The sequence below is a fragment of the Dermacentor albipictus genome, chromosome 6, assembly GCF_038994185.2.
Source record: "Dermacentor albipictus isolate Rhodes 1998 colony chromosome 6, USDA_Dalb.pri_finalv2, whole genome shotgun sequence".
NCBI classification, from domain to species: domain Eukaryota; kingdom Metazoa; phylum Arthropoda; class Arachnida; order Ixodida; family Ixodidae; genus Dermacentor; species Dermacentor albipictus.
In genome coordinates, this window is record NC_091826.1 from 18796997 (window position 1) to 18812086 (window position 15090).

The 15090-nt window shown below is 47.5% G+C and overlaps 1 protein-coding gene across 3 annotated transcripts in view; it reads right to left on the reverse strand.

The window, feature by feature from the left end:
* Positions 1 to 1145: 1145 nt before the first annotated feature.
* LOC135896315 (phospholipid phosphatase homolog 1.2 homolog) overlaps positions 1146 to 15090 on the reverse strand; it is a 63692-nt gene continuing 49747 nt past the window's right edge. For all 3 annotated transcript variants that reach the window (XM_065424679.1, XM_065424680.2, XM_065424678.2), the window contains exons 2-4: positions 7129 to 7420; positions 6061 to 6406; positions 1146 to 3912 (exon numbers count right to left, since the gene is read on the reverse strand). In XM_065424679.1, coding sequence (XP_065280751.1) covers positions 3560 to 3912; positions 6061 to 6406; positions 7129 to 7407 — 978 coding nt within the window. In that variant the 5' untranslated portion in view covers positions 7408 to 7420 and the 3' untranslated portion in view covers positions 1146 to 3559. The remainder of the gene's footprint in view (positions 3913 to 6060; positions 6407 to 7128; positions 7421 to 15090) is intronic.

Genomic DNA, 15090 nt, shown 5'->3' on the forward strand with positions numbered 1-15090 from the left:
TGCCCGCACGGCATCACCCCTTTCACAGCTGCTCTTGCAATGTTCGACGAAAACTCCATGGAACCGGCCACTTAGTTCGTGGAATTGCTTCCATTAGGGCAAGAAGAAACGTTGTGGGCATAGTAACGAATTTCAATTTGTCTGTATACAAGCGCTTTGCGAAAACGTGGACAGCCGCAGCAGCGTTGGCGGCGGTCATCTTAACCACGAAGCGCAAAAGGCTTCTTTTTCATGCTCTTGTCGTTTCAACAGAAAACACAAATAAAATGCCGCTATAGTTTCGTATTATGCTGCTGCCGACGACAGCTTGTCGTAAGCAGCCACACAGAGCATGGCCCGTCATCGCAGTAACTTTGTACCCTCATGGCCGGACTGGAGTATGCGCGCGCACTCTCCAGTCTGGCCGTGGTACGCTCTAGTGCAACTAGCAATTGGACAATGCCACTACTGTAACTCACGTCTGCGCCTCTTGTATTATGCACCTGGTTTTACGGACAAGCTAAAATTTGTCCGCCTCACTTTTCGGTGGGCACCTGAACCAACTTAGTTTTACTGTTTAAGAAACCATAGAGATTGGCCTCGACAACATTTCTTGTTTGACCACTGCCCATGACTTCAAGCCTCCGTATTCCTGTGAACTAGTCTGGTAGTGTTTTAGTTGTAGTTCGCCGATTACTCAAGCTTTATATTGTTCCGATGCATTAATAGGAAACAGTATATATGCAACATGCTAGCAAGCACTCTTTGCTGGGTGCCAATTATGGGCTCACGGTTTGCAACGCACAAGGTTCACTCCGAGCCTTGCTATGGTCGCAGAATTTAGCCAGGTCTTCCTTTAGATGCGTCAATGGCCTTTGCCTCAATACTGAGCCCAGTGCACAAAGCCATGGTCGGTTACATAATAATGGTAATATTTTGTAGTTCTGCCAATACCACCACAAGTCCGCTGGACTACGCTAAACAAGTGGCCAACTCCTTACTTCCAAGAAATATTCTTGCATGCACTAGCTTGCCTTGGTACGTAGCCAGTGTACTAGACTGTTATATGTTGATTGAGAGTGAGAACTTCAGAACGCTTTACCATTCCACTCGGATGACATGCACAGCAGATCACGGTGACGGGCTGGATCAATAAGCTAGGACACTTTTGGGTAACACCAAAACGTGTTTATTGACTAGGTAGCAATATGAAAAACAATGTTACATTTGGTAGTCAGTTTTTTTTAATAGAAAATACACACCTGCTATACGAAAGGACAGGCACGAGAAACACTGCACATTTATGTAAATAAAATATTCTGTTGACTAACACAATGACTGCACATGAACACAGGCACACTCAGATCCAAGATGGGTGCGGAATCTGCCCTTTGCATGCTGCAATTCACGAGAAAAAGGCATGGTGATGTAGTGTATCCCAGCATGGTAGGTCTTATGTGCCCACAGCAGCCAAGAACAAATGCAATGATTGACTTGAATGATAGGCACCTTGGGTGCTGTTGAGTAGGCATGTAAGAATGCATATAATCAATTTTTTTTTGCATATATAGTATGTATATAAGAAACAAGTACAGCAGAACACATCCCTCAACTTTTTTTTTTTCCAGGTAGAATAGCTGTTTTAACTTTTGCAATCTACATAAACTTGCTATGCTGAAGAATGGTAAAGTTTGGGAAGGTAGAGTCAATAGGTTGAGCTCACGATTGATTGGCCCCATATGAACATGTTGATGTACAAGATTCTTATGCTAGTCATCAATTGTTAAGGCAAAATCCAAATCTCTGCAAAATGTAGTTTTCATCTTTGCTTACTCAAAAAAAAAAAGCTTTCTTGCATATTTATGAAACATCCTTTGTAAACCAAAATTCTTTGGCTAAAATTATTGATCTTATACAAGCGTACATGAAAAGGCAACAAAGTTATATGGAACAAATGAATTCTCTGTGTTAGGTAACATAATTGACAAGTATTATGCAATAGAAAAAAAGTATTTCTTGCTAAAAGCTTGCAAAACATTGAAGGTGCCGTACATGAGCATTTGCAAAAATGTAGAACAAGAGCAACTCTAAAAGTGTACGGCTTCTAGACAGCTGCATCAAGCATGCTAAATATTTCTTTGAAAAGGTAGCTACCATGTACAGTGCTATACAATATATCAGTTGCGCAACAATTCTAGTTCATTTATACTTGCACAGGTAAGACTAGAACATGTAATATAAAGGCTGCATAAACACCAACAACTGCATAATTTGGCACTTCAAACACGTGTTTTCATAAAAGCCACAATGACATCTACAAGCGGCATAACAGACAATACATTAAACTCTGAAATATATAGGAATGCTCAAGGCAAAGAGAATGACTTATTCATCACAGCAAAGTTCAGTTTCGGAGTAGAATGGCAGCTCATAGCCCAGTAGGTCTGGTTCAAGCTCTGAATAGTCAAGGCCGCTGATAACTGGCTTTATGAAAGGCTTATGAAAAAGTGAATTAGGCATATAGAGTCCATGAAAAGCCAAGAACTCCCACTTGTAAAATGTACATCATGCCTCTTCCTATAGGTGTGACCTTTGCCAACTGGCTGCCACATCTTTTGGCCCCTATAAATGTCAACAGGAGGATGTATGAATATATGGCGCAATCTATATAAAATATTGCTCTTAGCGAACTTTCTTTTCATGTGTTGCCCTCAGCTGAGAACAAGTATAATGAGCATTGTGTTCCTCCAAAAGCCATAGAAATGTTAACCTTAAATGCATGTAAATGTGCAGAAAAAAATGCGTCGAAATTTCCATCACAACCAATATTCACTGCGAGGCACAGAAAAAAAATTCCAGTGAAAAGGTTCATTTGTACTTCGAATAAAAATTTTGGGCACAGTAATAATTGCGTAACTATTTCTAGTTAGTAATGCCCCTTCTATAACCTTGTAAAAGTTTCGTTCAGGCATTAAGCTTTATAGGCGAATGCTAGATCCCATTTATGCTGCAAACACGATCTGTATCGAGAAATAGTTGAAACTGCTACATCACTAACATTTCAAACAATTTAAATACGAAGCCTATCTGTGAAAGGAACAACTTTTCTCAACATTTTCCCGTCACACAGGCTGCAACAGCAGATCAAGAAATGATACGGCAAACAAATGTGCCCTTTTCTCCTCCATACTAGTAGTACACAAGCAGAAATTGATGACAACAAATTATACTCAAACACTCCTGATGTCTAATGTGCCTCTGATAGTTACCAAAGAATCCAAAGCATCTGTTGACTCAATGATTCTATTGAAGCACATATGAAAACATTTGTCAGCTTCATGCTATGCACAATGCCAAACAGATTCACTGTGAAAACAATGGCATATTGGCAATGGGGGTGCCCCAATTGCATGGAAGAGACGAACTCGGAAAACAATAACAATGGCAAATAAACAGTGTCGTGTCAGTCTCAGCCATAACTTGCAGAATGGCGAGAACCTGAACCAAATGCAGCTGCTCACAAGTCGCAACTTGATAAATCACTGGACGACCCTTTCTTCGGATCGTGCTGAAACAAGCATCAGGAAAAGGGCCACAAGATAAACACTACAGCCCCGACAAGACCCAATGCCCCACCTACACCGACATCCCACCAAAAATGCATTCGCTCCACAATCCTGGACAGGGACACAGCTACGGCTGAAGCAATTAGCAAGGCCACGAGAAGCACGCGGGCTGCTGACGGGGCCACTGAATCCCCCCTCCACACAAGATATCCAACAAGGTAGAATCCGACGTAACAACTGACACTCGTGTGTCCCGATGGGAAAGAGTCAAAGGCCCGCACCACATCTTTTGGAGGCCCGCTGCAGACGTAGTCCGTAATGAGTGGTGAAGCCGTTGTCACAGTTGGAAGAACGGCAACCAGTGAAGCTGCTTGGAGATCCAGGAAGGGGAACAGCGGGCCAATTCATGCAGGTAAGAAACAACGTTTTGAGGTACTTCTCATATATGTTCTTATGATAGATTCATCAATTTGACAGTCCTATTGGCCAAGCTGCAGCACCAAGATTGAGCCAAGAAAAAGTTAGAAAGCTCATGAATGCTACAAGGTATTACCTATATGATCTGACAAAACTTGCAGGAGGAATTTGTGCTGTGAACACATCAATGGCAAATGACAAAATGATAGAAGTTTTCATTTGTGGCCACCAATTTTAAAAGCATGTAAAGCATAACTCTAGTGAAGCACAGAAGCAAACACTCAAGAAATGCTTGCATTTTTTTTCATATTCACAATCAGTCAAGCCATCTACCAAGCAAAGAACTCAAGGTACATAGAGAAACAGACTTTGCAAATTATACTAAAGTTGACTCTTTTCATAGCAGTCCTGTGGCAGAACAGAAGCATTGCAATCACTTGGAAACTGCTCTTGTGAGACAATGCTCCAGCCTTCATCGAACTGCCTGGGGTTCACCATGTAAAGCAGTGTCACCATCAGTAAAGCAGTGTCATTCCATTACATTAGAGGGACTCCTGGGTAAAAAGCTGCCATATCAGCTTGACAAAGGCTAAGGTACACGGCGTGGCAGCGGATACAATATTATAGCAGGTACAGCTGAAGCAAGTAGAACAAATCCCGCTTCATATATGTACATCAGCACATGTTGCAAAACCAACTCTCCCCAGCATTTTAGCAGAAATGCCAGAGGGAATTTCACTCTCATTGATCATGAACATAAACATCCATCTATTGATTAAATTTAATGTACATTTAATTTTATAATGCTCCCTTCCATTAGAACAAAAATGCCTGGCACAGCTAGAAAAAGACTCGCATCAGTGCAAGGAGAAGTTAACTGCCTGTATGTTTGAAAATAATGCCAAACCCCATTTATTGATCTTTTCCTCCTTTAGCACCGTCAGAATTTTTGTAGATCCTTTGTTAGCACTACCAAGAGAGTTCCAATACTTGTTCAGCACTCCATAACAATTTTGCTTGCCAGTCTCGTCATAGGTGAGAACAATGAGCAGGTGAAATACAAGAAGATTCTAGCAATGTATTAACTAGTAAATAAAATTAAACTGTATGCGCTGTTGGGATGGTTTGTACATGAACTGCCACAATGTAAGTATAGATGAAAAGGATAGAAGTTTGCAACCGTCCCGTACTTCTCATACCCCTCTATGTACTATGTTCAACATTAAAGACACATTAAAGAGAAAGATAAATTATGCTGTATTAGTAAATTACTCTTCTATAATACGAAAACACTGCTATTACCACAAGAGGAGGCTTGGTATACCAGAAATCCAAAAACATTAAAGACGGGCGGCGCCACCATCATGAGGTTCTCGAACATGGCACGATGGATGTTTGCAGTAGCTGCTCGAGCCTTGTTCACGTTATATAGGTAAGGACAATGTATAGTCCGCAAATCAACTTGGCAAGTTTGGAGAGCTGTTACTGCACAACAACGGCCCAAATATGAGAAAACACTACACTTTGAAGTCATATACTACCATTGGGTTTTTGTTGAAAATTGGAGAAAAAACGGTGGGGGAGGAGCTTGGCCTTCATTATATTGTAAAATTAAAATGACATCCTGAGGTTGTCAACGATCTCATTATGTAGCCTTCCGTAGTGTAGAGCTGCAGAGTAACTTTGACCACCCAATGCTCCTTGCCGTACACCTAAATCTAAGCACAGAAGCGTTCTTGCATTTTGCCCTCATCGAAGTGCGGCTGCCGAAGCCTCGATCAAACTTGCAGCCGTGTGCTGAGCAGCGCAGCGACATAGCCACTGGGCTAACATGGTGCATAGTCACCTCCTTCTAGTAAATAAATTTCTTACCGCAAAATTAACGAAAAATTAGTTTTTAAGGAATACATCAGTCTAAATCAACTTAGTGTATTCTCTTTAGTGCCCCTTTAAGGCGCGCTTTCGCGTTCGAGCCGAACATTCCAGTGCGTTCGAATTAAGCGAAAAATCGAATTAACCGAGTTTTGAGAACGGGAGCCGATTGTGTGTGCGCGTACGTATATATCTGCCGGCAAGTCCTATGCAAACACACACACACCCTGGCAAAGGAGGGTGGCATTGCGCTGGTTCCGGAAGACAGGCTTGCAGGCGTCCAGGAAGTAGGGGCGCTTCTCGGCGACGGCGTCCTTCAGCAGCTGCGTCACCGTGGTCACCAACAGGAGGCCCACCAGGTAACGCCGCAGCAGGCGCCCGCTCCAGAAGAAGCGGTCGCGCAGCGGGGCGCCGGTACGGCGGAACTCCAACACGAGCAGCAAGACCAGCGGCACGGTGACCACGAAGATGACGAGGTCGCGGGTGCGAACGCTCTCGGACTGGAACGGAGACTGCAGGCTCGGATCGTCGCAGCGGAACGCGGGACGCCACATGCCGGGACTGGAGCCCACCTGCGCCGCCATTTCGAGGGCAAAGGAAAGGCAGTTATTAAACACGCTACACACTCAGCCATGCAAAACACAGTGTTGTACAAGGGTCTTAAGGTGCACTAACGAGAATCCGGTCTTTAGGGAGGAAAGGCTGATTACGACGAGATGGAGGCCAGGCTTAGTTTTAACAAATTTTGCTGCCTTGTTTCTTTTTCTTAATGCTTGGACATGGAGGCCGCGGCGCCGATCTTAGTTCAACGTCAGCGATTTCGCATTTTCCCATTATTCGGGTGCTTTGAAACATTACGAAGCTGCAGTGTTGAACCTTCGCGCATTTTAGAAAGCAATGTGCCGTTTAGTGCAAAATTAATGAAAATATATTTCTGAATGAACATTTTCTCGTTAAACCGATTATCTCATTGGAGTTCATTTAGGATTGTTTTTTATACAGCTACTTCTCTACCTCCCACATCAACCCCTATGGTAAATAAACTTTACTACTACGACTATTATTATATTGACGTTGCGCTGTTTCATTCTGTTCGCTCAATGCGAGTTGTGCGTACTCAAAACCACGCACTACATCGCTCAGCGCGAACAGGAGCCTTTTGTCAGGCCTAGCAAGCTTTTGCCCTTTCTCCTGTATCCGTACTAGAAACAAATAAACTTAGAACTCATCCAGTTTCCTTTGAAGAAAGGTGGCCGCGGCGAACAGTTCGCCTGGCTCGTTCGTGTTCCCTCACCTGGAAAGCCCCGGATATGGAGAGGATGACGTAGACGGCGAGAGCGGCCAGCAGAACCTCGGTGGCGAGCTCGACCAGGGTCCTGGCCGGCACCAGGGCGTTGAGGAAGACCACCAGGAGCGAGGCGACCGACCGGTGCGACTTCTTGGTGAGGCTGTCCTGCAGCGAGGAGCCATCGGTGAGCGCCTCGGCGCCGCTGCAGTTCCTGAGCAGCTCCTGGTCGGTCTTGTCGGCGGGGGCTTCGGGGTCCGCGGGGTTGGCCGTCACCGACATCTCCATGGAAACCGCTCACCTGCGCGAGTCAAACCCGTGCGACACCGCGGTGAGTGAAGGACTAGGAACGACACAAAAGGCAAGATTCGACGAGAGAGAGTTTTAGCTCGTCTATAAACGTATTACCATTTGCCTAATACCGGGCTACAGCAACAACGCTGAGCTTAACGAACCCCTTTTAACAAGAGGGCACACAAAGCCGTTATGTACAGCGACCTGCCGTGTTCCACGTAACTGCGTTAAGGGTTAACCACTTACAGCGTTGGCAGCGACGTATTCGGCAACGTACACTCCGTTTATGATTTTACTTCGACGAAAGCACTGCTGCAAAAAAAAAAAAATACACACGCAAAAAAAAATATATTTCAAACGCATTGTAGTTGGGCAAAGCGTCACGAGATTTTGCTACTAGCTTCGCTAATTCCATCCACGGCTTCTGTAATCCGTAAGCTTTCCGCCGTCTACTGATTGCCCAGTTACTGGAGCGTGAAGCCCCTCTATCTCCGGAGCAAAGCTAGTAACGACATCTCGTGAGGCTTTGTCTAACTACAATGCGTTCCAATTTTTTTTTTTGTTTACCGTGTGTTGCGTGAGTGCGTTTGTCGATAGAAAATTATGAAAAAGTCTTAACAAATGCGTCGCCGCCAACGGTTTACTCTAGCAGTTAAAGGGACACTAGAGGCAAATAATAAGTCCACGTGGACTGTTTAAATATCAGTCCAGAAACCTCTCAACCCTTGTTTCGTGCCAAGAAAGGACTTAGTTTACGAGAAAATAGCATCTGAAGGGTGCGAATACCTTTTTCAAAATTCAAATCTCCCGCCACCCAACCAGGGGAGTGGTTATGGCGGCTAGAGTGGTGACATTGCATACACCGCCACCACCGTCTGCTGCCTCAAACGGCGCCCGACAGACGGCGGCACCGAGCCAAGACAGATCGGCGGATACGCCGCTGCGGCTGCTTTTTTTGATGAAGTGGCGTAGACCGTTCGGGCATCCCGCGACCATAGCATGGAAGTTGAATTCTCTGCTACTTGGAATTTGAGCGAGTTTCGCGAGTAAGCAAACACAAGCACAGCACTACGTCATAACGAAACTGCTGAAACGCGAAAGCGGGGGCGCAGCAGAGTCGAGCGAAAACGAAACCTTTCGACCGCCCACGTCGTTGTCAAGGGTAATTTCAATTAGTTCTTTCTTCTAACAACGAAACAGAATTGGATAAACAGCATGTACAGTATAATACAAGGCAATAACGTTTTTGCAACGAGCAAAAACGTTAATGCGACAGCGAAGTGACAGACTTTAACTGAGGATTCCTTTCGTCATCAGGCAAGTGCTTCAATGTCCCTGGGGAGTGTAATCATGTCCTGCATTTACCTGAACAGGGCCTGTGAAGGCCCTGTTCGCGGGAATATTGACGCCTTAGATTCTCAAGCACTAATCTACCACTTTAGCTTGACTTAACATTTGCCTTCAGTGTCCCTTTAAGTAGAACATGGCGAGTCAATGCAATAAAGCGACCAGATTATACAGATTTTTCGGAAATTACCTGTCTTTGAGAAAGGTAACGATATTCGTGATTACATTTACAAGGCTTTAAAATAAAGGCCAGTCATGAGCCGCGATGTCTTTTTTTTTACTTAAATATTGTCATCCAACCGCGGGCGCTTAATTCCACACCAAAGGAAAATATTCATTTTTATCGGACGCTTCATTATTATCATTACAAATAGTGAAGCACGCCACGGTAAACAGTGCACGGCTGGTCAAATTCTGCACGATTTACGAGCTTAGACCTCGCTTACTTTCCTCGCAACTAACATACCACACCAACCCAACTTCTCTCGCCGTCACAACGAAGGAATTCCCTTCATGCGACGAGGCCTGCGTGTTCCTCGTATCGGGCTCCACGTTTACGCGCCGCTTTCACTGTGGCCGATTGAGAGATAACGCAAACAGCGCGACTTTCTCAAGTTCGACGCCTGTACCGCTCCCTCCCAGCTTTTCTCCTCGCTTCGATATTTCTTTTTTTTTTCTGCGTACACCGCGAAGGGAACGTTTCACACACCGCGAGACGACCATGAATGGAAACCGCCTTCCCAGCGCCAGCCGCGGCAAACGGTGAAGAGGCAAAAGAAGCCAGCGGCCCCGACCAAGGTCAGCGTAGCTTTTTAGCCGAACCGCCGCCCCTGCAACACAAGCCAAGGCTGGGGAGGACGACGCTCAGAAACTCCGTGCAGTAGGACCGAGGCCCACGAAGGAACGATAACCTAAAGTAGGAATCGCCCACTGACCCCCGCTAATCTGCCTGTACTGGGGACCGCTGGGACGGAAGGATCGGGATTAGTGAAGGACGATGGGCGAGCTCTTCCCCTTCCCCAAAGAAGGCTTAGTAAATGACGACCAGTCTAAAGAGATTCACTCTAGGGTGAAAATCTATCTCCCCGTTGCAAGGGGATCGCACCACGTGATGACATCACATAAGAAAACGAATGGGTGAACACACATTTACAGGTAAAAATATGCAACGGCAAGATGAAAAACAGTTTGGAGAGAGAGAGAGAGAGAGAGAGAGAAAGAGAGAGAGAGAGAGAGAGCATAATCCAGTACGTCCGAAGTCACGCGTAAATGCGCAAGCAATCGCATACATTAACGCAGAATTACCGCCGTACTGTGTACGCGTATTCCGCCTCACCACTGTCACGCTGTTTTTATCATCAAGTATGAAATAACTCGCCTAAATCAAGGTTTGAATTGACATATTAATGGGACGCACGCGTTCTCAAGAAACTCCACTTCTGGTGGCCCAGTGTCAATGAACGATATTGATGACACTTCTTTATTTTCTTACTAAGGTCACTTGGTAGCTTTAGGATGAACGACAAATGAACTTATTTCCCTTATTTTACAGCGTACAAACTGGAAGGTACTCGAACAAATAGGTGAAGCAGTTCACTTAAGTTTTCGAGAACCTCACGTTCCCGTCACTTTTGCGACGCTTACAGCCACGTATCCGTAACCAACTAGCCCTACATATATGGTTGCGCTTGCTCAGTTGCTGGGTCGGCAGACGGGACCCGCGGCTTCGGCTTCACTGCACCCAACTCGGGAGTACAGAGACAGCAGCCCGCCACCGCCGCATCAGCGTCTCTCCTAAAAGCCAGCCACGCTGACGACGGACGACAGCGTCGAGAATATAAATGCGCGAAATGAGAAGCGCGGCACCCCAAGCGGGGGGAACGTTTCAACGGAAAAACCCTCGAGCACGCATTACGAGCGAGCCCGCCAGAGCCGTCCCGAAGGCAGGTGCTCTATGGCGGTCAAAAGCGACGGTGACGTAAAACGAGCGAAAAGAAAATAAAGAAAGTATCCAAGCCACACGCAACACCGTCATCGCCGAACAACAAACGACTTGTCCGCCGTGCCGCTTAAATGCGTGCGCTACCTTCGAACGTCGGGCGCCCCGCCACCACCACCTTCGCTTCCTTCGCAAACAGGCGACCGGTGGTCATTCATTCGTGCGGCGCGTAGACGGTCAACGTTCTCACCCTCGCAGCCGCCTCCTCGCCGTTACGTTGGGACTTCGTCAAACAAATATGTGCATCGACGACGTGGGCGCCGCGCCAGCTGCACACCTAGGCGGCCGCTACGCTCGGGGCACAAAGCGTACAAGGGGGGTCATCAAGCTTTGAGTATGCAGAGTCGCTTGGGGGGGGGGGGGGGGGGGAGAGCGATTTGGAGAATTGCGGGTTAAAAACAAGTCTGCTAAATACTATTGGGTAGGCTATGTAATTTTTCTTTCGTTGATTTATTAGTGTAGATGTTCAGCAGCGCACAAATCACTATCAGTGTATAACTTCTTTTTATTTCATATGCAATTCCTTCATTTTCGTAATAATACGTGCGTAAAGTAGAAAAATGCGCAAGTTAATTTCTTATCCGGTTTTCTACAGTTGTGTGATCAAGCAAACTGAGGCAGCATATGAGCGCGCACCTTCTTCGTACTCCGGTGGAAGACGGTTCATGTCACACGCACAGTCATTCTACACGCTGAATGTCTAAACGACTGAACAGTCACGCGTAAATACATTAACTATTTCGTGGGCGGCAGTAACTAAAATGAACTGCCTTCAATTACGATCAAAAAGAAAAAAAAAACTCACTTAACGCCCACAAAACGCAGAAACGCCTACAATGCCCGTGCGTCTGTTGCAGTGTTTTAGTTGGGGCACAAGCTACCCTATTTATCGAGGATTTCGCACCAACAGGCGTGCAGTCGTCGAGAGCGGGAGTCGAACGCACGACCTCGTGCTCGGCAGCAGAACGGCACTGACGCGGCAACGCAGCGTGTCTAGCTGCTTCATACCCCCCCCCCCCCCCACCCCGCCTCCCTTTTTGTATGTGTGTCCATGTAGTACGGTTATTACTTCGCAACGCTACGTTACGGCTTCTTCGAAATTCTGGACTCGAGCCAAGCGGCGAAGTAGGCGATGAGGAGGAAAGAGGGGTTGCACGGCTGTACACATCGTCATCGCTATACTGCTCCCATCTCCAACGTCAACTAGTACTGTGTAACTATTTACGTTCGTTAACGAGATCAGACCCTTCTTCCGCGTAACTATTCACGCTCGCTACGGTTGCACCATCTCGTAAACGCGTTCCAGGAGTCGTCTGATACACAGCGGGCACCGTGCCAAGGAGGCGTCGGCCATCCAACTCGCTTCACTCCTCCTTGGCGGCCTTCGTAGCAATCTCCGCTGAATCAGCCGGGGTTTTTGGAGAACAGTGCACCCGGGTCAGAGCCTCGCCGACTCAGAGTGACCGGATAGCTCGAACGATCGGGAGAGGAATGCGAAGAAATTACGTAGGGCTTCCCCCGTTTCTGAGAAGTGCATACGATGCCTATAATCAAACGAATCTATACGCAACGTCGACGGTGCACGGCGGCTCCGACACGTGATAAACTGGTTTAATGAACGTACAGCAGCAATTTGAAAAGTGTTTCGTTCCCGTTTTTTTTTTTTTTTTTTGTACGTCGGCGCCACCCCGGTGCAGTCTTCCCCCTTCAATCAGTGGCACCGTGTTGCAGCTCGTACTGCAGCTCCACTGCAGGCTAACATCGCTTACAAGAAACGCAGAATCGGTTGCCTGTTCCAAAGGGACGAGGGTTCGCCCGCTGCGCGCTATACTAACACTTCCGGGAAGAAAACGTCCATTCGGCGGGCGTCGAGCCATAATCGAGAAATGGCCGAATGAAGGCACCGTTTTCGTTTTCTGTTCTGGTTCACTGACGCGATCCTGAGCTTTCTTTTTCTGACTGGACGGTGTCGGCTAGATGGAGAATAGTTCTCGCGAGTATTGGAACACACTTGACGGTAGTTCCGAAAAGCAAGGAGAAAAAGCACTTCCACGGATTCCATCGCCCACGCGGGACCTTTATGAAGAGAGGAAAGGAAAAAAGAGAACGCTGGGCGCTCCGATGTGACAAATATTCGGGGTAGCGCGGCGGACAGATTCCGGGAATATACAGTGCTGTCACAAAAACCCTACACTTGTCGCTCGCCGATCCGGCTGCCAGGCGCAAGCCGACGGTGCACAGGGGGTTCGCTTTACGCTTCGCCCCGGCCTACAAGCGAGAGGTCCTTGTACAACATTTATTTATTCAGGGTTGGTCAGCCCGAGCAAGACGCCCGTGTATCGGTGCGTCGGCAATCACGAAGCAACTCGTTTAAGGGGGATAACAAGCATTTAATCATACACAAAACTGATCACGGACAATAAGGTAACAAAGAACTCAAAGTAGGAACGAACAAAATTGGCGAAAAGCACACACAATTCGAAACTCGACCAGAACACACAATCAGGCAGGGTTACAACAACAGTAAACAAAGGAGTTTAGAGGCACGCGAGTCATTGGGAGTTAACAGAAGAAAGAAGAAGAGGACAAGCCGGCGGACAGACCATATCGGAGCTCAGCGAAGAACGGGGACGGCTCGTGTGGCAGTCGTTGCGGCGATGGCTCGAAGGCGGCGGGCCCGGTGCGATGAAACGCGCGCCTCGCCGTCAGGAATTCGGCCCCGCACGCCGCAAGGACTCACACAACCTTCTTCACTGCCTGTCTCCAACCGACTGTCCCCCTTCCCACCGAACTGCTAACGAGCTGGCGGCGGGAAGGCGCTGGTGCAAAGAAGTGCTGTGCCCAGCAGTTATTTACAGGCGTTTTTTCTCTCGGCGCCACCGAAGACAGCATGCGCCCAGTCGATTTATGGCCCGGCCGTCTCCGCGATCCCGACCAGCGGAAGCAACCGAACAGTAGACACAGGGCGCACAACTTTCTTCACCGTGCGCTCTGCCTGCTACACTCTTGTAATCTTACACCGCGGCCAAGCCCCGACTCCGTCGAAGGGGACAGCGAAGCGGCCGCCGAAGAACAGCCGCTTGCGCGGCTCACAAAGGCGACCGTCTCCAGATGCCCCTCGACCCTGGGCAGTCCTCTCCGCCCTCTCTCGCGGCCTCTTCCCGTAGACTCGGAACGGGATGCCCGAAAAACACACTCTAAAGAAATATATATACAACATGGTTGGCGCCGGTCTGTGACACTGCTCCCCGCTCAAGAATATTACAGCGTAATATTTTGCTAGCCACAGACCAGCGACAAATCACACACAATAAAAACAAGAAACCTGTGAGCGTCGAACGTCAGAGCAGGAATGCACTCTCAAAAGTAGCGTAGAATCTACGGACGCACAGGTGGATATGCACACTTCACAGTTGCATTGTCCAAAAAAAAAAAGATAGTCCAATCCCAATGGCATGAGGATCTGGACCCAGTCTCATGGGCACTGTCAGTTCTCTGGCACTGTCTGCTGACGCGCACCCACTGCACTCGCGAAGTCCACAGTATTGTCCATACTAAGATAGCACATGATGTCGCACGGCACAAAGACAGCAACCACATCGTATTACATTATAGCTACACAAAGCTAAGCCTAATGCCTCCATACAGAACACATGGACAAACATAATACAGAACACTGCATGAGGTCGTCAGTGGCATGGATACATAGAAGCCCTGACGTTGAGAAAAACAAACATCATTATACAGTGATAACAACACGCCTCCGCGAATTAGTCTATCCGACTCCTATAGTCTGCGCCTTGATTAGGTCTTGCCGGCTTACGTTATCTGAATTCTCCGACACCCGAAATCTCCTTAACGGTCTTTTCTCACGAGCTTGCGATCTCGTCACTACGGCGTATGCCTGGTCACCATACGGGTCTGCGACAGCCGAGCGCTCGTTTCCAGCAGTGTCGCACCCCTGCTCAGCGCTAATACCCCTTGTGGGTTGTACTTCTTTCGAGGAGGGCACAGTCGCGGCCATCGTCTCCAATCTCCAGTCGAGATCCGGATCGGCGGCATTTCTAACTCCTTCAACGTTGCCGAGTACCAGGTCATAAAGGGGATCCTTCATACACTTCGCCCGAAGGCGGCCCTTGAAATAAGGTGTGTTCACGCTGATCCAAGCCTCTGGAAGCAGGAGAACCGACCGATCGAGGAGGTACACGGGAGAGTTGGATCCTATGAGATCACCATCCTTGACCAGACCCCTCCTTACTATCACTGTGTTGCACCCTGTGTCTCTAAGCACCTGAACCCTTTGGTTACCAACCACCCCGGTGACTACTGGA